The sequence below is a fragment of the Neoarius graeffei genome, chromosome 11, assembly GCF_027579695.1.
Source record: "Neoarius graeffei isolate fNeoGra1 chromosome 11, fNeoGra1.pri, whole genome shotgun sequence".
Taxonomy (NCBI): Eukaryota; Metazoa; Chordata; class Actinopteri; order Siluriformes; family Ariidae; genus Neoarius; species Neoarius graeffei.
The window spans coordinates 48,186,168-48,207,971 of record NC_083579.1 but is presented as its reverse complement, the minus strand read 5'-3'; the positions used below and the strand labels follow the sequence as shown (position 1 = coordinate 48,207,971).

Genomic DNA, 21,804 nt, shown 5'->3' with positions numbered 1-21,804 from the left:
ATGAGTAAAAATTCTGTAAATTCTTTTTTGTTCCAAAGCCATTAGGAGGTATTATCCTTTATTATTCTGTACAGAGTCACTGGATATGACCAATTGTGCGCTCTGATTGGCTACTCTACTATGAGGCTATCAGCTCATATACCATGAGTAGAGAAAAACAAATGGCAGAGCGTGTTGCTGAACCAACCAAGGATGAAATAAAAACTCTACTCAAAAACAAAACCCCCAAAATACAAAAAAAGCAACAAAGTATGGAATAAAAGTATTTGATGATAAGAATGTATCTTTTTTTTATTTTTCAAGAATTATTATTATAGCATTTTTCACAAATTGCTACTGTCATTTCGCCAGTTTGTTTACATTCTAAGCAGAAATGATTTTGTGAGATGTTTTGTATAAAGTTTTTATTTATCAAATTTGCAAAAAATAAAAATAAAAATGCTCTGTTTATCAAAATCCAGTGAATGTGGATATAATAAAACAGTTATTCCACTCAATCTTGTCATACCTGGCTTATAGCCAACTTGGCGCTATGCACTTCATTGGCAAATAACAAATAATTGTTATTTAACAATTATTCACTAAAGGCAAAGTGAATATCGGTGAATAATAACCAAGATGGAGTCGAGGTTTTAGTATAAATACACAGGTGATTATTTTTTAAAAATTCAAAAAATCATATTTAAAAAAAAATTTTATTTTAAACTTCGAAACCGGTATGCAAATGTAATTACAGGTAGTCGTCGACTTACGACTGCGTTTGGTTATGACTGACCGGTCGTAAACCGATCTGGTCACAAGTCGGCCTATGTTAAATGAATGTAAGTATATTGTGATGTGTAATGATACTGTAATCATCTTAAAGTCTTATTTTATCAACATTTTCTTATTTCATTACCTTGGCTCATTATTTGGTTTAAGTCAAACACTGCATACTACACTGCGTACAGTACAATTCGTTTAATATGTGCAAAACAAAAAATATGAAATACAGGTGTGAAAAATAGAAAACATTTTAGTTTGAAACATACCAAAATACAAATGTAAAACATAGCAAAATACAAAACTTAGTGACTGCTGGCATCACTGGTGCTTGGCTGTGGGTCGTCTACGTCATCATCAGCTGTTGCAGCGCTCGGGCTGGTGGGAGCATTTGCTCATTTCATAAACCAGGAGCTGGGGCGGAAACTGTATGACGGAGTGTGCGAGGGAGCATGAGATGCCTGCGTATGTGCCTGGAGCTGGGGCGGAAACTGTTGTACGCGGCGAGAGGCGCTGCCGGGAGCTGGGGCGGAAACTGTCGTACGCTCAGCTAGCTCAGCTGGGAAAGACTTGCCAGTCATAACCAGATGGTCGTAAAGTTGATCGGTCGTAAGTCGCATAGGTCGTAAGTCGACGACTACCTGTACAGTGTGGCACAGAGTTGCTTCACTTGTCTGTGCCGACTTACATAAAATACTTTGTTTTGAAATAGATAAAATAAATCACAATTCCACCTTACCTTTGAATAGTTTTAGACCAGACCTCATAGCATCTTTAGAGCTTTTAGGAACAGCATTTTCTTTCATCATTTGTAATTCTTCCTGACTTACGGTGACAAAGCGATTGGCCACCATTTTGCCAAGTTGCTCGAGGTGATTATCGAGAAATAGTCCAAATTTCTCAACCAATCAGTGTGTGCAGTTTCCTGTCATCACCTCCATATTTATACTAAAGGAAAATAATCAACAATGGGATGGTGTGTTGTGGTCTGTTACTTCCCTGAAGTTGACAGCATCTCCCTATAACAGCAGGTCTCAAAGTATTTTATTACTCTCATACCACAACATTTGCCAATTATATATGTAATATTAAATAAATAACATCACTTTTTTTTGCTGAAGAACATCCATGAAAAAGTTAATTCCTGTTATAACCTGTTCTGTTATAGCAGCTGTAAACAGTCATTCCCTCAGCAACCTCTCATTTTATCTCTCTATATGTCAGATAGGAGGGAAAAAAAACAAAGCTTGTCACATTCACGTAAAACCAGAAAGCACAAAGTCCTCTGTCCGATCTTGTAGCATAAAACTTACTGTTACACAGTGATTCCTTTCATGAATTTTCTCCTTACAGAAAGCTATACTACATCAACAACTATGTTTTAAAGGAGAACTGAAGGCAAATTTTTTATTATCAAAATTAAATTTCTCATTTTATTGAATGTGCATTTTTGATAGCTATTTTGTCACTGCTATAGCAGGTTATGAGTGTTTGAAATATGCTATGTAATATATCAGTCCATATGTCAAAGCAATGGCCGTAAACGAGATTCGTTGAGACCTGTGCGAGACATCATAGGACGGAAGTAAAACGTACAGCAGAAATCAAAGTGACCAACATCTGCCAACGTTGTCAAAAGACACGTGCGCCTTCTTTCGAATGCTGACGTAATCAAGCCGGAAGTTTTGTTTGTTTTGATAGCGATCAGGAAAGTTTGAAAAAGAGTAAGCAGTAATCGTCATTTAAACTCGTTTTTGTGCAATATTTTGTTTGGAAAACAGTTTTCAAAATGGTGGCGCTGACACCTGGCTGACACTTCACGTTTCGAAATCTCGCACAAGTCTCGTGAAGATCGCGTGGATAAGTGACGCCTGCCGTGGACCAAACAAACTAAATTCAACATGACTAACAACTGAATAGGCCGATAAGTATAATATGTAATTGCAATTAGTTGCCAGTACGAGTCATGATATAAGGTTACAAAAACCGAAAACATAATTGAATAACACGTTAATTAAGAAATAAAGCAAGTTTAAAAATGACTTCCGTTCTCCTTTGATCCACTTACTTAACCCTATTCACATAATTTCTGAATAAAAATCATTCATACATTCATTGTTTTTTCATTGTGTTTTTTCATTGCGGGTGAGCTGGAGTCAGTCCCAGCTGACACTGACTGAGAGGCGGGTTACACCCTGGACAGGTTGCCAGTCAATCTGGGGCTAAATGCAAAGAGACAGATATCCATTCACACTCGCATTCAAACCTATAGGCAATTTAGAGTAGCCAGTTGATGTAATCTGCATGTCTTTGAACTGTTGTAAGAAACCAGAGCACCCAGAGGAAACCCTCGAAGACACGAGGAGATCATACAAACAGGTTTGAACCCAGAACCTGCCTGCTTTGAGGTTGCAGTGTTAACCACTGCACCACCATGCCACCCTAAATATAATTAATTTTTGAATAGTTCCAAGACTGAATTATGCAAATCATAATTGTAGTTATTTTTTGCTTAAAATATCACAGCAGTTTATTTAAAGCCCTGTTTGTGCACTGAAGTTGCAAGGCTAGTGTCTACACTGCTGCTATCAATGGACAACTACTATAATAAGATATCTAATTGGAGTCTGATATGAAATTATTTGCTTATACATCTAAAACTTACACACATTTGCACTTTTGACAACAGAGATAGAAATTTTATACTAACAATCATCATGAGTCAAACATCAAGTGGAACAAATATCTTGCTTCCATCCTTATACTCAAGAACAGCCAGAAAAATCTCTTTTACTCCACCACAGTGCAACAATCGCAGCCTTTTTCCATAAGCAGCTTCTTACATATCAGTCACCTTCTGTCTTAAAAGTTCACACTCAAGAGTCTGATCTGATCTGTGTCCATAGAAATGAGGAGAAACAGACCTGACAGTGACGTGCTGGGGCAGAGGAACAAGGCTAGCTCACACTCTCCTGGAGAATGACAGAAACAGACGAGATGCCAAACACATGAGGTGAGGAAATGAGGTCAGTTTGCTGGAGCAAGATGCAGACCACTCGGAAAAGGAAACATGGATCATAGCATTAACTAATGGCTTGTTCTGCTTTCTTGCCTCAGACACAAAGCTCTTTTCAGCTTCAGTATGAGGGTGAGAGTCCAGATTCACTCTCTCTCCCTCTCTCACACACACACACACACACACACACACACACACACACACACACACACACACCCAAAAGGTCACTGAGTCCAAACATCTGGCCGCACTGCACTGTACAATGAGTGGGTCTATGGTGTATAACAAATAACCGTGTTGTTCTAAGGGTGACATAAAGGAGGTTAAAGAAGTGCAAAGAGGAAGACGTGTTCAGATGCTGGATATTACAAAGGGCTTGGATTATATCACTATTCACCCTGGACTACTGTGAACACCTCAGTCACATAATGGTACATTTAAATAATATTGGCTGGTGCTGATTGTTATATCAGATATATTCTATTCAGCTAGCATGATATTGAACGAGTCAAAGACTATTTATATACTATGAAACGATATACTATAAAAAAAAGACAGACAATATTATTATTATTATTATTATTATTATTATTATTATTATACATTCCTTTCGGGTGTTCAACATGTCCTTCTCTTTCAAAATTCTCTCAAAATCTTCTGTATTTAACAAAGCAAACCTGGCAGCCATGTTTACAAATTGTCACATTCCCTCGCTAGTGCAGAAGTTTTACGTCTCTGACGTGTGACGTCATGTTGTCTTGACAACCATGCAATATCGTAAACCATATTCAACGCTCATCGTCCACTGGGTAGAGTGATGTAATACATGTAGGATAAGCGATATGCTAACAATATTGCATGCTATCAAACCAAATGAATGAAACCCGCTAGAAGGGAATAGAATACATGTTTTTATTCCATCAAAAAGTGTCCTGTGTGTATAACAATATACCATATTATATCACAGGATTATACCATGGTGTTTCTGACTTCTCCATTCTGATTGGTCAGAAGGTGCTGATTATATATTTTCTATAACAGCACACCCCTGACAATAGAGCCAGCTACTGTAAAGCAAGTAAAGCAAATAAGTTTATATTGATGTTCTTGTTCCAATACATTATTCTTTTTGTATTAACAGCTAATTCATGGAAATTTGTATGCTGGATGCTCCACATAATCTAAGGCTAATAATAAATGGATACAAAAATTCTGCTATTATTTAACAAAGAAAAATAGATAATTGCTGATATGGGGTAGTTTTCTGTAAAGAGACGGTTATTTTAGTATTAAATAAACATCAGTAAAAGAGTCTTTTGTGATTTTTGTCTCAAGAGAAGGATGATGAGAGAGAGAAACTGGTGAGCGAATGACTGTTTATAACTGCTATAATATACCTATCAACTGGATAATGTGTGATGCATTCTTTAATGAGTTAGAAATTAATTAAAAATGGTCACAGCACACTACCCCATTGTTGAGTATTTTCCTATAACACCACGTCCCCTCATGTTCATGGTAATAGTAACTTTGGCTGAATATACAGAAAGACAGATTCTGTTCTATTGTATGCGATATGCGAGCATCACAAGCCTAACACCAGCAGTGTTTTAAAACTCGACATGGGAAGGTTTAGTTGAATTGCAAAGATTTATGTGTCCATATAATCAACCACGCCAAACTGATTCTGCATCATTTAAGCAATTAAAGCTCTTTACTTTCCTGAAACGCTAAAGCAAACAATGACACGGGGGGACGACACACAATCAAATAGTTACAATCTAATCTGTATGACACGAATCCTTTTGTTGAACGTCATGGTCAAAATACAGTCGAAACAATTTGGATTATCCTGTCTGTCTGACAGTCTCAAAAAAGAATCCTTTGTTCAGGCAAACCTTATAGTGGAGTGAGGGAGTGGAAGATCGCCTAACAGCCTGGAGAACCAAAACACAACCAAAACAACATAAAAAACCTATCACTTCATAATAGCACAGACAAACAAAAACATAGTCCTTTGTCTGCAGCTTGTGCGTGTGTGTGTGTGTGTGTGTGTGTGTGTGTGTGTGTGTGTGAGAGAGAGAGAAAGAGAGATTTGTAAAGTAGGTCATCTTGTATATCTTCATAAATGTCGGCAGAGAATTGAATCAACTATCAGTAATGTACAAACTGGATGAAGGACAGCAATTGCAAGTGAACAAAGCAGCCTTGACAAGATGGGAATGTGTGTGTGTGTGTGTGTGTGTGTGTGTGTGTGTGTGTGTGTGTGTGTGTGAGAGAGAGAGAGAGAGAGAGAGAGAGAGAATCGCTTGATGGAGAAATTCATTATTGTGTGTGTAGTTCTCAAATGAAAGATGTGTTCAAAACTGTTATCAGTAAACGACAAAGTGAGAGGAGCTCAAGAGTAAAAAGGCAACGTTTTATCTTTACTGGTGCACAGCACTATAAATGACAGCGCAGGAGAAATAAGTAAATCAGTGTGTGCCTTGAAATTAATCAACAGCATGTGATTTATTATTTTCCTAATAGCATTTTTTATGGAAATCCTCCAGCAGCCTGGCCCTGGTATGAATAATGGGAGAGGAAAAAAATCTGTGTGTTATAAATAATGAATCTGAGAAGAAAAACTTAGCTTACAGCTTTCAGAAATTGTGATCTGTAGTTAAACAGAGTAAATTTGAGTTATCTTTAGTGCAACTTTAATCCAACTCCTGCTGCACATATGGTTATTAATGAATTTGAGGGCAGCTGATGATGAGACTCCAGCTTCAGGGCCAAGAACATTGTTCTAGCACTGGACAGACAACAAGAAAAAAATGGAAAGAAAATAAAGAATCATAGCAGAAGTTTAGACAGCAGATTGTTAATGCATTTTTATCGCACTCTGTAATATGTTAGTGTAATTTTTAGCACAGTCAGTACTTTTAGAGAGAAAGAGTTTTCTGTAAGGCCTTGGATGCCATAAAATCTGAAAATGTTTTCATCACATGGAAACTTGCCAGCTTGGGGAACCTTGGCAGGCAGGAAGACAATTACATTAGACAGATTCACATCCAAATTATGGTCCAAGGTGGGGATAATAGTTGATTTGGGTGATTATTTTTAAAGTCCCCATGCTATTCACATTTCAATTATTTTATGATTCCCTGAAATGCTTTTGTAAAGTTTACAGTTTTTACTGAAAAAAAAAATCCTTGGTTCTTTGTACTCATGGTGTTTTAGCATGGAATAAAAACCCTAAAGGATAAAACAGGCTGGTTTTTCTTTTTTCTTCTTCTTTTTTTTTTTTTTTTTTGGGGGGGGGGTACTTTTAAATTTAAATATGTAAATAGCTTTGATCTGATTGGGTAATGGGTGACAGTTAAAAGATGTTATCCAATCAGAATTTTAAGCCATAAAGAGCAGTGTGGAGCAGCTACACTTGTCTGATGGTCACCAGGGACCCATTGTTTTTCTTTTTTTTTCATTCTTCATACAATCTTCAGTACATTGTGCCATTTGTCTGTTTCAAATGACAATAAATTTCATTTCATTTCAGCCTTTTTGTTCATTTATATAATCTATCAGTTCATCATAGCTGTTCCTCAAATAAACTCTGGAATAAAATGAGGACCTGTTTGGATTTTGTTACATTTGGAATTATTTGTATAATAGATAGATAGATAGATAGATAGATAGATAGATAGATAGATAGATAGATAGATAGATAGATAGATAGATAGATAGTGTGTGTGTGTGTGTGTGTGTGTGTGTGTGTGTGTGTGTGTGTGTGTGTGAAATTTATTGTCATTTGAAACAGACAAATGACACAATGTACTGAAGATTGTATGAAGAATGAAAAAAAAAAAACAGTGGGTCTCTGGTGACCATCAGACAAGTGTAGCTGCTCCACACTGCTCTTTATGGCTTAAAATTCTGATTGGATAACATCTTTTAACTGTCATCCACACACAGACTCCCATTACCCAATCAGAATACACACACAGTACTGTGCAAAAGCCTTAGGCACGTAACGAAATGCTGTAGATCAAAAATGGCTTAAAAATAATGAAATGAAATGTTTCAACATTAAAAAAAATACTATAAACAGCAGTAAGCCATAATAAATTAAACAAAGTCAATATTTGGTGTGAGACGACCCTTTGCTTAAAAAAAATAGTAGTCTCAGGTACAGCGAGTGCAGTTTTATAAGGAAATGAGCTGTAGGTTTTATTGAGCATCTTACAGAACCAGCCACAGTTCTTCTCGTCACTTTATCACACTTGCTTCTTAATTTTACAGCAAAACCCAGCAGCCTTCATTATGCTTTCTTTTTTAATCTGAAAAGTGCCCTCTTATGTAATATGCTGCTCATATACAATTTTTTTTCTGTAAGATTTAATTTTGTGCTGGAAAATGAATGTTTGGAAGTCTAAACCAACGTTTGGAACTCTAAAATGTTTTTGTGCTGACTCATAAAATCGAAATCTATAATAAAGTTTGTATGAAAACAAAACAGGGTGCCTAAGACTTTTGCATAGTACTGTATATATATTTAGGATTTAGGAAAGTCTTCAGTAAAAGTTGATTGGGAAACTGGAATTAACAAGAGTCATCAGGAGATGACGTATCCCTCTGGCCCCCACATGAAACCCCACTCCAAATTTTCCTAAGTTGAATTGATTGGTTGCCATGGAAATACAGAAAAAAAGTGAATATATATATATATATATATATATATATATATATATATATATATATATATATATCACAGAAATCCCAAAATGTCAAAAGGCACAAATCCTCTAGTCACTAACACAACTGTCAGTCAGGTTTCATGAAAAAAAAAAAATTCCTAATAGTGTTTCAGTTATGCTCTGGAAACTAAAATGTTTACAGATGGACAGACAGACAGACAGAGCGATAGCTTTATCCCCCTGCATTATATGCCGGGGGATAAAAAGGGAATATGCTGTAAGTATGACACAAAGGTTATTTGTGTTTGCTTATCCACTTCTTTCTACTTTATTTCATTTATATACATGTTCTAAGGAGCTGGGATGTAGTGGTGCGTAAACGCACATAAACGCCGTTTACCCACCTCCAGATTTTAGGAAATAGCGTTTATGAATCTCAAAATATAGTTTACGCACGTCCAAGCATAGTTTACCCACCTCTAAATACAGTTTACGCACGTATGTCTCTTGTTTTATGCAGATATTAAAACAGCTTTTCCGTTATTTTTCAATTGCCTACACCTAGTAGATCCTGCACAAGTTCTTGTGGGTTTTATCAACACTGCGTAGCCTACGCGTAATAATTGTCTGTCTACCGCTCGCCCTCTTGCGGGAGCCAGCAGACTGCGACATTCATTAGTCACTGATTACGTGTGTGAAGAAATGGTGAAGAAATGGATATTAGGCGATTTCTGAAGCGTCGGAGCATCACCCTTCCAGCTGATACCAGCAAAACGTCTCGACACAGTGAGTCCAAAGAGAATCCTGAACTTCACGTTTTTAGGATAAACTCCCCATCGTTTTGGTTTGTGAACCATGCCACTAACTAACGTTAGGTTGTTAACTTGTGCCAACAAATTAGCCTACCTTTCTGCCAGACAAATGACGTTGTTAGTGCAGTCTAAAGTTTTTGGTAATTATTATATCAACATAAATTCAGTATTTGTAGCGCATTGTAAGACAAATAGTTGTCATTTCATGTTAATCTCGAAGTCATGATGACAGCATGCTAGCTTCATGTCACGGACATAATATAGAGGTATTTCACTCACGTGACCAAGTCATGTGACACTGCCATTTTGGACGGCACGGCTCGAATCAGTTTGAATGCGAGGAAGGCGACAAACAAAAAACATAAAAGAAAAAGGAGCGAGATGCAGAAAACACCTTCACTATCCAGCGACGTAGGGCATTTACAGGGCGAGCAGAGGTATTTGCAAAAATTGAGGTTAGCAGGCTTAGAGAACGACGTTTACCTGCTTCCACCAGGATTGTTCACTGACAGCTAAGATTTGTTCACATTTTCATTTACTTTCGGTCCTCAGGATAAACAAAATGTTATTAAATGTCATTGAAATAACTTCTTAGTCTGTTGAGACATGGCCTGTTATAAGTTTTTCCTTTACTGTATTTACTAGTTTACTGAGCGCGCTCCGGGGCGGGCTGGCTGGCTGGCTAGCTAGCGCTCCGGGGCCGGCTGGCTAGCGCTCCGGGGCCGGCTGGCTGGCTAGCGCTCCGGGGCCGGCTAGCTAGCTAGCGCTCCGGGGCCGGCAGGCTAGCGCTCCGGGGCCGGCAGGCTAGCGCTCCGGGGCCGGCAGGCTAGCGCTCCGGAGCCGGCTGGCTGGCTGGCTAGCGCTCCGGGGCCGGCAGGCTAGCGCTCCGGGGCCGGCAGGCTAGCGCTCCGGAGCCGGCTGGCTGGCTGGCTAGCGCTCCGGGGCCGGCTAGCTAGCTAGCGCTCCGGTGCCGGCTGGCTGGCTAGCGCTCCGGGGCCGGCAGGCTGGCTAGCGCTCCGGGGCCGGCAGGCTGGCTAGCGCTCCGGGGCCGGCAGGCTGGCTAGCGCTCCGGGGCCGGCAGGCTGGCTAGCGCTCCGGGGCCGGCTGGCTAGCTAGCTAGCTAGCGCTCCGGGGCCGGCTGGCTCAGTAAACTAGTAAATCCAGTAAAGGAAAAACTTGAGACTGAAAGGTTTTAACAGTCATCCAAATGACTGACCGTAAACATTGCTACAGTAACATACCAGCTACTGTTGTTGACATTAGCTAGCTTGCCGTCCAAAATGGTGGACACTGGGGCGTCACGTGACCCTGTGACGTCAGGTGAAATACCTCAATAGAGAACTTAGCCTAAAGTAACGTTAGGCAAGTCACTCCTCCCCGCCCTTCTCGGTGTGTGGGTGTGTGTGTTTATTTTTTAAAGAAGGCTATAGCATTCAGATTGGGCTAGAAATACTTGTCCACATGATTGGTGTACTTAGCCGTTTTAATTTAATTTTACAGATAGTGGTGGAGAGACAGACAGTGTTGCGGGGCCAGGAGAAACAGCAGGAGGAGAGACAGAAGGAGGAGAGAGTGAGAGGAGGAAAATAGGGCAAAGAGAGGATGAAACAGGATCAACTACAAGAGGAGAAAAGGGAGGAAAAGAGAGAAGGCAAATGGATGGAGAATCAGATAGGCCTTTAAGAGAAACTTTGATAGAGGAAACTGAGGGAGAAACAGAGAGAGGAGAAAATGAGGGAAGAAAAACAGAAATAGACGGAACAGAAGGAAGAGAAAATGAGGGAGGAGAATCAGACAGAGAAGATGCAGAGACAGACGAAATGGAGGCAGAGGAAACTGAGACAGTATCAGAAAGCATCAGATGCCATCCACACATCTGGACTGAAAGTATGTGTAATTTGCCATTCTTACACACAGTCTTTATTTTTCTCTCTTTATTGATTATTTAGATTTCATAAACACCACTCTACTTGGTGTCTCACACACACACACACACACACACACACACACACACACACACACACACAAATGCTTGGACTCACTCACACATGCACACAAGTAAACACACATGCACATTCACACTCACACACACACACACACACACACACACACACACACACACACACACACACACACTTTCATACACACACATACAAAAGTTAACATTCTTCTAGTGCAAGGTCTACTGCTGTGATATATCTGTCAGCTTATGGATTTCATATGGCCTACTGTTGGTATGTGTAATTTGCCATTCTTTCACACTGACATTATATTTCTCTTTATTAACATTTAATAAACCTCAAACATACTTATTGTGTATCTTGTTTTATGAATGATATAGAGTAGAGACCTCAGGGAACCCTTGTCACACACATACATACATGCACTCACACACACAAGTACACACACATGCACATTCACAAACACTGTCATATACACACACACACACACACATGCACTGTCACGCACACACACACACACACACACACACACACACACACACTCCTATGTGTCAGAAAAGTTGTTTCATACAATACGCATCGTAGCATCCTTGCGCCATGCTTGCGTCGACTATGAATTGGCCCTTACAACGTCGTGGTCCCCCGATCCCAAAATTTATAGTTTACCCACCTCTTTTTTTACCACTACACCCCTGCTAAGGAGCCCTATTTCCCCCCAGTAAATGTCCCACATCTCTGTTTTGAGTTAAAAAGGAGTGTTTTTGTTTAATACGTCATATGTGGCCAAGGCCCAGGACATCTAGTGGTTCTGCTTAAACTTGAGAGACAAACAAGCTTTGATTGCAGTATCTTGGAAGGATATGAAATATTAGGTCCCAAAAGAGTAACAATAGGTATTACAAACCTACACTTACTGATGATGACAGAAAGAGACCATCTACAAACAAGCTAGCTAGCAAGACTCCCTGGGTTTACCTGTCACTATAGTCAGTTTAAAGAAATCTCAAAGCAACACAACTAATTAAATGAAAATGATGCGAGAGACTCTACGTGAATATGTGCATTACACAAGAGACGTCACTTTTTGCAAGTCTATGTCAAGTCTCAAGTCATGTACTGTAGTTAACACTTAAATCCTCAGCTCGAGTTATTAGTTATTTTATTGCTCTGCTGTATTTATGTCTAGAGAAACCACTACAGCACATATACAGGGTAGATTTAATAGATGCCTATTAAATATCAGAAACTATACATACTATGTGCAACAAAATAACACAACACATATGTACAGAACTCACAAAATCTATCTATCTATCTATCTATCTATCTATCTATCTATCTATCTATCTATCCATCCATCCATCCATCCATCCATCCATCCTAGGTATAGGACTAGGTATCCTGAGTGTGATACCAAGTCCAAATGAAATTCTGGGTGTTTTATAAAACCTGAATTTACTTTGCTGATATCCTGTATTTTAATGAACTAATTACACACAGTACTTCAATTATATCCATCACATTGTTGTTACCAAATCTTATATTAATATTATATTTAAAGCAGTGCATTCTTAAAGTTAAAAAGCATAAAACATCTAGGACTTGTAAAGGGACCCTATTTACATTTTAACATCTATAATCACCAATGATACAGCATTTCAAGTCAAGTCAAGTCAAGTTTATTTGTATAGCACTTTTAACAATAAACATTGTCGCAAAGCAGCTTTACGGAATTTGAACGACTTAAAATATGAGCTAATTTTGTCCCTAATCTATCCCCGATGAGCAAGCCTGTGGCGACGGTGGCAAGGAAAAACTCCCTCAGACGACATGAGGAAGAAACCTCGAGAGGAACCAGACTCAAAAGGGAACCCATCCTCATTTCAAGTCCCTATTCAGAACCTAGATGAATCCATACAGCGTAGTCTTTATTAAACAATTTCCTTGGGCCAAACCAACCAGCACATTTTTATCACACAGGTCTATTTGGCATGTCGGTGTACTCCCTGTGATTTCACAAATCCAGACCCAAGACAATGTCCCCAGTGACAGCAAGGTTGAATGTAACCTTCAAATCAATATACTATGTCTAATGTACAATTAACTGTAACGTCCTTCATTAAATTACACACAACATCATATAAATGTAGTAGGTCTTTCTATTGGTCACATTTTTTTTTTTGTTATGGCTCAAGGTAATAACCTTAACTGTTAATCATTATCACAACACTTCTGCATACTTCTCACAAGAAAAATCTGTCCTTCTCAGAAAGAGACAGAGTGACAATATGACTTTAGTAGTTATATTAACAATAGCTTCCTAGTACTGCATTCACACAATCGATTGTGTGAGAATAAACAGAATAATCTTCCATAACTAAAGATGCCTGTTTTTCTAACTCGCCCCTTGGGTATGAGTCTCTAGTCCAAGTGCAAAGCAACAGCACGAGTTTTACAGGTAATACAAGTTTACATGTAAGATCTCCTTAACAACACTTAACACAAGTGACTCATCAAGACCTTGCAACAAAAAATGCCAAAAGAGCCATGTTAATACAGGCCAATAAAACTGGAGTTCAAGTTCAGCAATATTCTCGGACCGATTTAACAGAGTGTTTTCTTTGACTCTAAGGAGTCACATAAGGTCTCATAAGGTCCAGTGATAAGAAAGATTAATGATGCAGAACTGGCCAAGGGAACATGGACGTTTACTCATCTGGTAATAAGGAAAACCCTTATTCATCATCTCCTCTCATTGCTTTCTTCTACTCTTCTCCCTTCCCCCAAGCTCCTGACAGCCGCTACAAGCACCAACACATACAAGCACAGATTGCAACTGACAGCACAGTCTCCTGTAACGAAAGTAAAAGGACACAGTCCGAAACACAATAGACCAAGATAATGATCTATTCCTCAATAAAAAAAAATGTTTTATGGATTGCTTCATTCCTTAATAATTTTTGGACATGATACCTTCAAAACTATCATATTTTGCTTCATGAGCCACAGTATGTATGAGTTGTTTAAAATCTCTATCTGTTGGAGGAATCATCTTGCTATCCTGACAAGTAATTACGTGCCACAATCATACTTTACATCGCATACGATTTTTATTGTTAACTGAGACATCTACCCTGAAATATTTCCACTGTGAAGCAGAAGCACATTTAAAACAGTTCTTAATCAAAGTCGATCATGATACTCCCTTTTCACTCATCTACCAAATTCCACTGCTTGTTCGAGAAGAGAAACTTTCTTTCCGTCCACTGTAAGGTATTGGTAAACACTCCTATAGTTCAGAGCTTAGCTGAAACTCCTTCAGCAAGGGAGAGGCACAAGGCAGGATGCCAAGCTATGAGAGTGAGTGTGCAGGATCAAGTTTACCATTACAGAACTGCAGCAGTGAGGATGTATCATAGAGAGAGCTGTAGCTGGAAAAGCTGTCCTCCATCCTCTCCCTGCGCTCTCCTGCCTCCTTCTTCACCGTCACTTTCTCTGGCTTGATACGGCGACTCTATCTCCGTTCACCATCCAGCATGCTCGGGTCAGCCCACCGTGGTCAGTTACCATGACAACCTGCCCCCTCTACGGTGGCTGTCAAGCCAACTTGGTCCCAATCTCACTTGCTCTCCAAAATAGGCTTGCACATTCCCACCCACCCCAAAAAAACCAGGAGAAGAATATATAAATATATAATTTATATATATTTAAATGTCCTGTTCTTCTTTTTCTCTCTGCTTTTTATCCTTTATGACCTTCTCCAGAGCAGCTGTGGCTGTGTAAACATCCACAAGAGAAACAATTTTAGACAGCTTGAGCTCTCAGAAGAAGATCTGCTGAGTGTATGTATGTGCTAGAGTGTGTGCAGTATGAGTGTTTGTGTAATGTCATGGACACACCACTGAACTGCTTGGGATTTCTCCCTCAGCCTGGCTCGGAATGTCCAATCAGAGCTCAGGTGGGTGGGGTTTCTCTCAAGTTACCCCACCCTGTAGCTGAGAGAGAGAGAGAGAGAGAGAGAGAGAGAAAATGAAACAGAGAAAGGAACTAAGGGAAATTACTTAGCCATGACATAGCTTAAGTGAAACAATATGCGTACACCAGTCTTAAGCTTTCGTCTGCTGAAGTCTAGGTGTTGACATCTTAAAGAGCCCTTATACTGTATTTAGGAAAACAAAATGAGTGTCCACACCTAACACCAACCAATTTAGCTTTCCTGTTTAACTCAAATTACACAACACATGAAAGAGTATTATAATGGCAAGGAATGTACATTCCTAGTATAAAAGTAAAGAACACAGAGGAAGAGAACTGAACACAAAGAGAAAAAAACGGATGAAATGCTTTTGTATTTTCATGTGATAAAAACAAGCTTAAACAACCAGACGTGAAGCTAAATATTGACATTCCAAGCCTTATCTTTTATATATCCTAAACAAATTATGACTTTGACTGAAATATCATAAGAAAGAAGCAGAGAGGGAAGTGGGCTTTGGCAGTAGCCTGCAAAAAAAATCAGTGAGCTAAGCACAGATGCATAAGCATTAAGAGATGTCTGGTCCGGATGGCTGCATTTTGCAACTCTTTAAACAAAACCCACACTCGCTGAAACAAAAAAAAAGAAAAGGCAGCAATGAGAAATCCTTTTGAAACTTATCCCATGCCTCACAGCAGCAATGGAAAGCATTTTGACGTGGACATTCATGTCTGTGTGCTCATGATTTGGCCTTAGCTTTTACCTCAAAACCTAAAAGACTTTGGAAAGAAAAAGACTTTCTCTTTCTCATTGTCTATCTCTCTTTTCCACACCTCCTTCACCGTTGTCTTCTTCTGTCATTACACAACAGACACGCCCGGATCACCGCACAGGCTTCATATGGCTTCAGCCTGGGGCCCCCACGCCCCCCGCCTTGCAGGGGGGCCCCCAATTGGTCAAAAAAAAAAAAACCTTCATATTCATTGGCTCAAAATGAATATTTATTGATATTGGGTGAGGCAAATCCGCCTTCCATATATAAACGTTAGACGTCACGCACGACGTCACTCCACAGTTGAACAGTGAGCATGTGTGACAGAAAATACGAGAGCGGTGCTCAAAAGCGCAAGGCACAACGGCAAAAAGCCCAACGTGACAAAGCTCTATTGATCAATATACCAAAACTAACAGGGTTTTTTAAACCTAATGAAACCCAACTAGCAAGTGCAAGTCATCATGACACTAGCGTAGCGTTATGTTAGCTGCAGCTGCAGCCAGTAGTACTACTAGCTCTGGTGAGGGTGAAGGACCATCTCTTTCAGACCCCGTCTGAATTTTTCAAGTCTAATTGATGACTTTTCTACAAGAAAAGCTAGGAGGACAAACTTTTAAGAATGATACTGGTTGTTGATCATTAGTTTGTTTACTTTGTCTTTATTGCCTTTCATTATAGCCTCTTCATCGTGTACTTGAGAGGTTCAGTTGCCTAAAGGCCTACAGGCACATTCAACTGACAGTTGCATAAGTTGTTGTCAATCTAAACCTTATAGTTTTTGGTGTTCTGTTTTTGCTGGCCCAGCTGTACAAAGTTTGATAATGAAAAAAACAAACAAAAAACAAAACAAAAAAAAACTTTAAAATGTAGAAAATAGACAGTTCTTTACAGGTAGATGGGATAAGATGGTGGTGGCTGGGGGGGGCCTACAGCAACTTGTAGCCTAGGGGCCCCTGGCCATGTTAATCCGGCCCTGACAACAGATTATCTTGACCATGAACAAGAATCAAGTTCTGCTTATGTGATAGGTTTTGATCTGTCCATACCAAAGGAATTGACAAAGCATGATCTAGGAATGTAGACTTCTGCCGCCTAAGAGATTCTACCTCGTGGCTCGATCCGAGAGCAAACAGTCACTTACACAGACACAGCTGTCCAGAGTTGTTTCTCAGTTTATTGTAGGACAAACATGAGTATATATTCACATTCAAGAGTGTGTTGTAGTTATGTGATTGGATGATGATGATTTAATTGACGAAGCTAAGTTATCTATGTAAATGGGTGAGGAAGCATTACATCACTGGTTTAAACTACACTACTTTATGAAAGATAAAGGACATTATGTACCATTACATCACCCATCAGGATTATAGTCTTATGAAAAGAAGAAAAACATTACATGAACATTACTGGTCAACATAACCTTCATTAAGCAGAGAGTAGAATGTGTGGGCAAAGATGAATCTCAAGGATTTAGCTAACCAAAACAAGTAGCGGCGGCACAGTGGTGTAGTGGTTAGCACTGTCATCTCACAGTAAGAAGGTTCTGGGTTCAAACCCAGCAGCTGACGAGGGCCTTTCTGTGTGGAGTTTGCATGTTCTCCCTGTGTCTGTGTGGGTTTTCTCCCACAGCCCAAAGATATGCAGGTTAGGTTAATTGGTGGCTCTAAATTGACCGTGAGTGTGAATGGTTGCTTGTGTGTGTGTCAGCCCTGCAATGAGCTGGCGACTTGTCCAGGGTGTACCCTGCCTCTCACCCATGGTCAGCTGGGATAGGCTCCAGCTTGCCCCCCACAACCCTGCATGGGATAAGCGGTTACAGACACAACAAACAAGTAGCAATCAGGACCGCCTGTTCCACTTTCAAGAACAAGTGGCAATCAGACCAGCCTGTATTAGTTCAAGCATGCCAGACAAATATTTCTATCATTATGGTTTCTAATCTTAGGCCAGATTAAAGCCTTGACACAGACCCTAATGTATGTTCCACTTAAGCCTCAACACTTATGAATTCCCAAAAGTCAAGAGAAATATCACAGAGATTCAACACTCTTTAGAAATCTAGAGACTTATTGTGCTAACACTTTAAGTATCCAAATAAGCAATATTCTAATACTTAACTAATGCCTTCGTAATGATGAATTAATACATTCACTAATATTTAGTGCATCAGGAAATCATAACACATATACAGTATATGGCCAAAAGTATATGCACACCTGACCATCACACCCATATAAGGGTTTTCCCAACACTTTTGCCACAAAATTGGAGGCACAGAATTGTCTTGAATGTCTTTGTATGCTTTATGCTTTAACATAAAGATGTCCATTAACTGGAACTAAAGGGCCTAGCTCAAATATGTTCCAGCATGACAGTCCCCCTGTGCATAGTTGTTAAGTTGGTAAACTGCACAGAGCCCTGACCTCCACCCCACTGAACACCTTTGGGATTAACTGGAACACTGACTCCATACCAGGCCTTTTTACCCATCAGGCTAACCCACACTTTAGGTAATTTGGCTACAATTGGGACAATTTGCAGTTCAAATCGAACACCACTAACAAGTTGCTTTGAAACAACATGATAAAAATCAACCCACTTTATTGGCATTATGTTATAAAAGAGCTCATGCACAGGGTTAGGACAATGACATTTGCTAATAATTGTAGTCCCTAAAGCCTAACTTAGAGATGATATTAGAACACTGTATTATAACATTTGTGTTTCATGCTACAGATTAAATTTGTAACAATATGTATGTTTCATTTTTTATTAACATTCAAAGTCATCTTTATTAGAAACATCTGTACACCTGCTAGTCCATGCAATAATCTAATCAGCCAATCAGGTGGCAGATGTGCAATGCATGAAATCATGCAGATACAGGTCAGCAGTTTCAGTTAAACTGAAATAATAAAGGCAGCACAGTGGTGTAGTGGTTAGCACTGTTGCCTCACAGCAAGAAGGTTCTGGGTTCGAGCCCAGTGGCCAACGGGGGCCTTTCTGTGTGGAGTTTGCATGTTCTCCCCATGTCTATGTGGGTTTCCTCCAGGTGCTCCGGTTTCCCCCACAGTCCAAAGACATGCAGGTTAGGCTAATTGGTGGCTCTAAATTGACCGTAGGTGTGAATGTCAGTGTGAATGCTTGTTTGTCTCTATGTGTCAGCCCTGCGATGACCTGGGTCCAGGGTGTACCCTGCCTCTCACCCATAGTCAGCTGGGACAGGCTCCAGCTTGCCCACGACCCTGCACAGGACAAGTGGTTATGGATAATGGATGGATGGATGAAACAATCAAACATCGGAATGGGGAAAAATGATCCCATGGGTGTTTGTGCCAGACGGGCCAGTTTGAGAATATCAGAAATGCTGATCATACATAACAGTCTATAGAGTTTACACTGTATGGTGAAAATAATTCTGGTTAGTGGATGTTCTATGGATGGAAAAAAAATTGTTAATGAGAGAGGAGATGAGAATGGCTTGGCCTGTTTGAGCTGACAGGACATTCTTTACAACCATGGTGAGCAGAAAAGCATCTCAGAACACACAAGACATTGAACCTTGAGGCAAATGCCCTACAACCACACAACGCCAGATCATGTTTCACACCCTTCAGCCAAGAACAAGAATCTGAGACTACAATGGGCACAGACTCAGCAAAACTGAACAACTGAGGTGACAGATTTTTAAACTTCTACTGCCAAAAAATGAATCAGTTTTGATGAACCTATGTGTAGATAACTGCATGAATGAGCAAGGATACAGGTGTTCTTATTAAAGCTTGTGAGTATATAAGATATTCTGTGTTAAGGTTTAGTTTATAGTTGAGAGTCACAAATATCAAAGAGTATTTATAAAATTTAAGTTAACCTACATTGTTTGTTCGCACACCATCCATCCATTATCTGTAGCCGCTTATCCTGTTCTACAGGGTCGCAGGCAAGCTGGAGCCTATCCCAGCTGACTACGGGCGAAAGGCGGGGTACACCCTGGACAAGTCACCAGGCTATCGCAGGGCTGACACAGAAACAAACAACCATTCACACCTACAGTCAATTTAGAGTCACCAGTTAACCTAACCTGCATGTCTTTGGACTGTGGGGGAAACCGGAGCACCCGGAGGAAACCCATGAAGACACGGGGAGAACATGCAAACTCTATACAGAAAGGCCCTCGTCGGCTGCTTGGCTCGAACCCAGGACCTTCTTGCTGTGAGGCGACAGTGCTAACCACTACACCACTGTTTTCACGCACCATCTATAATGCAAATGATCTTCATTAATACTGTAAATGCTGCATGATATTAATTAAGAAAATATTGATGCTTAACTATTACGATTATGGTGGCACTGTGGTACTGTCACCTCCCAGCAAGAAGGTTCTGGGTTCGAACCTGGGCCTTTCTGTGTAGAGTTTGCATGGTTTCCTCGTGCCTGTGTGGGTTTCCTCCAAGTGCTCTGGTTTCTTCCAACAGTTCAAAGACATGTGGATTAGGTCAAGTGGCTACTCTATATTGCCCATAAGTGTTAATGTGAGTGTGAACGTGAGTGTGAATGGTCAACGGTCTCTTTTGGCCCTTTTCCACTACCCTTTTTCAGCTCACTTCAGCTCACTTCAGCCCGATACGGCTCATGTTTCGACTACCTCAGAGCGGCGCGACTCAGCTCGCTTCAGCCTTACTCAGCACCCAAAACTCGCATGGTTTTGGAGTGGGGCTGAAGCGAGCCAAACCGAGCTGAGTGGGGCTAGGGGCGTGAGCAGACACTCCCCTGTGCACTGATTGGTGAGGAGGAGTGTCCTCACATGCCCACACATGCCCCGCGAGCACGCTGGGATCTGTAAACACCGTAAACCCGGAAGAAGAATAATTACAAATTACGAGAATTTCTGAAGCCTTATGCGCCTCGCCTCATCTATACGCTCTTGCCAGTATCTGTTGGCGTTGTCGGTGACAACAAGCCACAGCACCAAGACCAGCAACACTAACGACTCCATGTCTCCCATGTTTATTGTTTACTATCCGGGTCGTGAGACTACCGCTTAAAAGATCACTGATGTCACTGTTTGCGCCGCCTAACGACATCACGTGACGTCCACCCACTTTCGCTAACTCCACCCAATGTGTCCACCCACTTCCAGCCAGCACGGTTCAGCGCGGTTGTAGTCGAAATGCAACTCCAACAGCCCCACTCAGCTCGACTCAGCCCAACTCAGCACGGCACGGCTCAGCCCAACTCAGCCGCGCTGGTAGTGGAAAAGCGGCATATGTTAGCCCCGCAATGCATTGCTGACCTGCCCAAGGTGTACCCCGCCTCTCTCCCGATTAGCTCCAGCTTCTCTCATGACCCTGATGGATAAGTGTTATAGATAATTATATGCATAGCTCATTGGCTTGGTAATGTCTATGCTTCATTATTTCCTGATGCAGATTCCTGATCAGGAATAGTGCATAAGTAACACAACACAACATAGCATAAATACTTGTGTATATAAGAAGGCTATTCTCACTTTATGTCCAATATTACATTTCATAATTTTGTACTGAATATATTTAAATAAGATTGGCTGGCTTTGAGTGATATATCAGATATATTCCATTCAACTAACATGATATTGAACAAGTCAAAGATGAGTTCAGTATCATGCTAGCTGAATGGAATATATCTGATATACCACAAAAAAACAGCCAATATTATTATCATTATTATTCATACACATTCATTTCGGGTGTTCAACGCATCTCTCTCTTTCAAAATTCTCTCAAAATCTTCTGTATTTAACAAAGCAAACCTGGCAGCCATGTTTGTTTACAAATTGTCACA

General features: G+C 40.2%; 1 protein-coding gene across 5 annotated transcripts in view; it reads right to left on the bottom strand.

Moving 5' to 3' along the window:
* eml1 (EMAP like 1) overlaps positions 1 to 15,117 on the bottom strand; it is a 69,933-nt gene extending 54,816 nt beyond the window's left edge. For all 5 annotated transcript variants that reach the window (XM_060934071.1, XM_060934072.1, XM_060934073.1 and 2 more), the window contains exon 1: positions 14,612 to 15,117. In XM_060934071.1, the coding sequence (XP_060790054.1) occupies positions 14,612 to 14,678 (67 nt within the window). In that variant the 5' untranslated portion in view covers positions 14,679 to 15,117. The remainder of the gene's footprint in view (positions 1 to 14,611) is intronic.
* Positions 15,118 to 21,804: the final 6,687 nt, after the last annotated feature.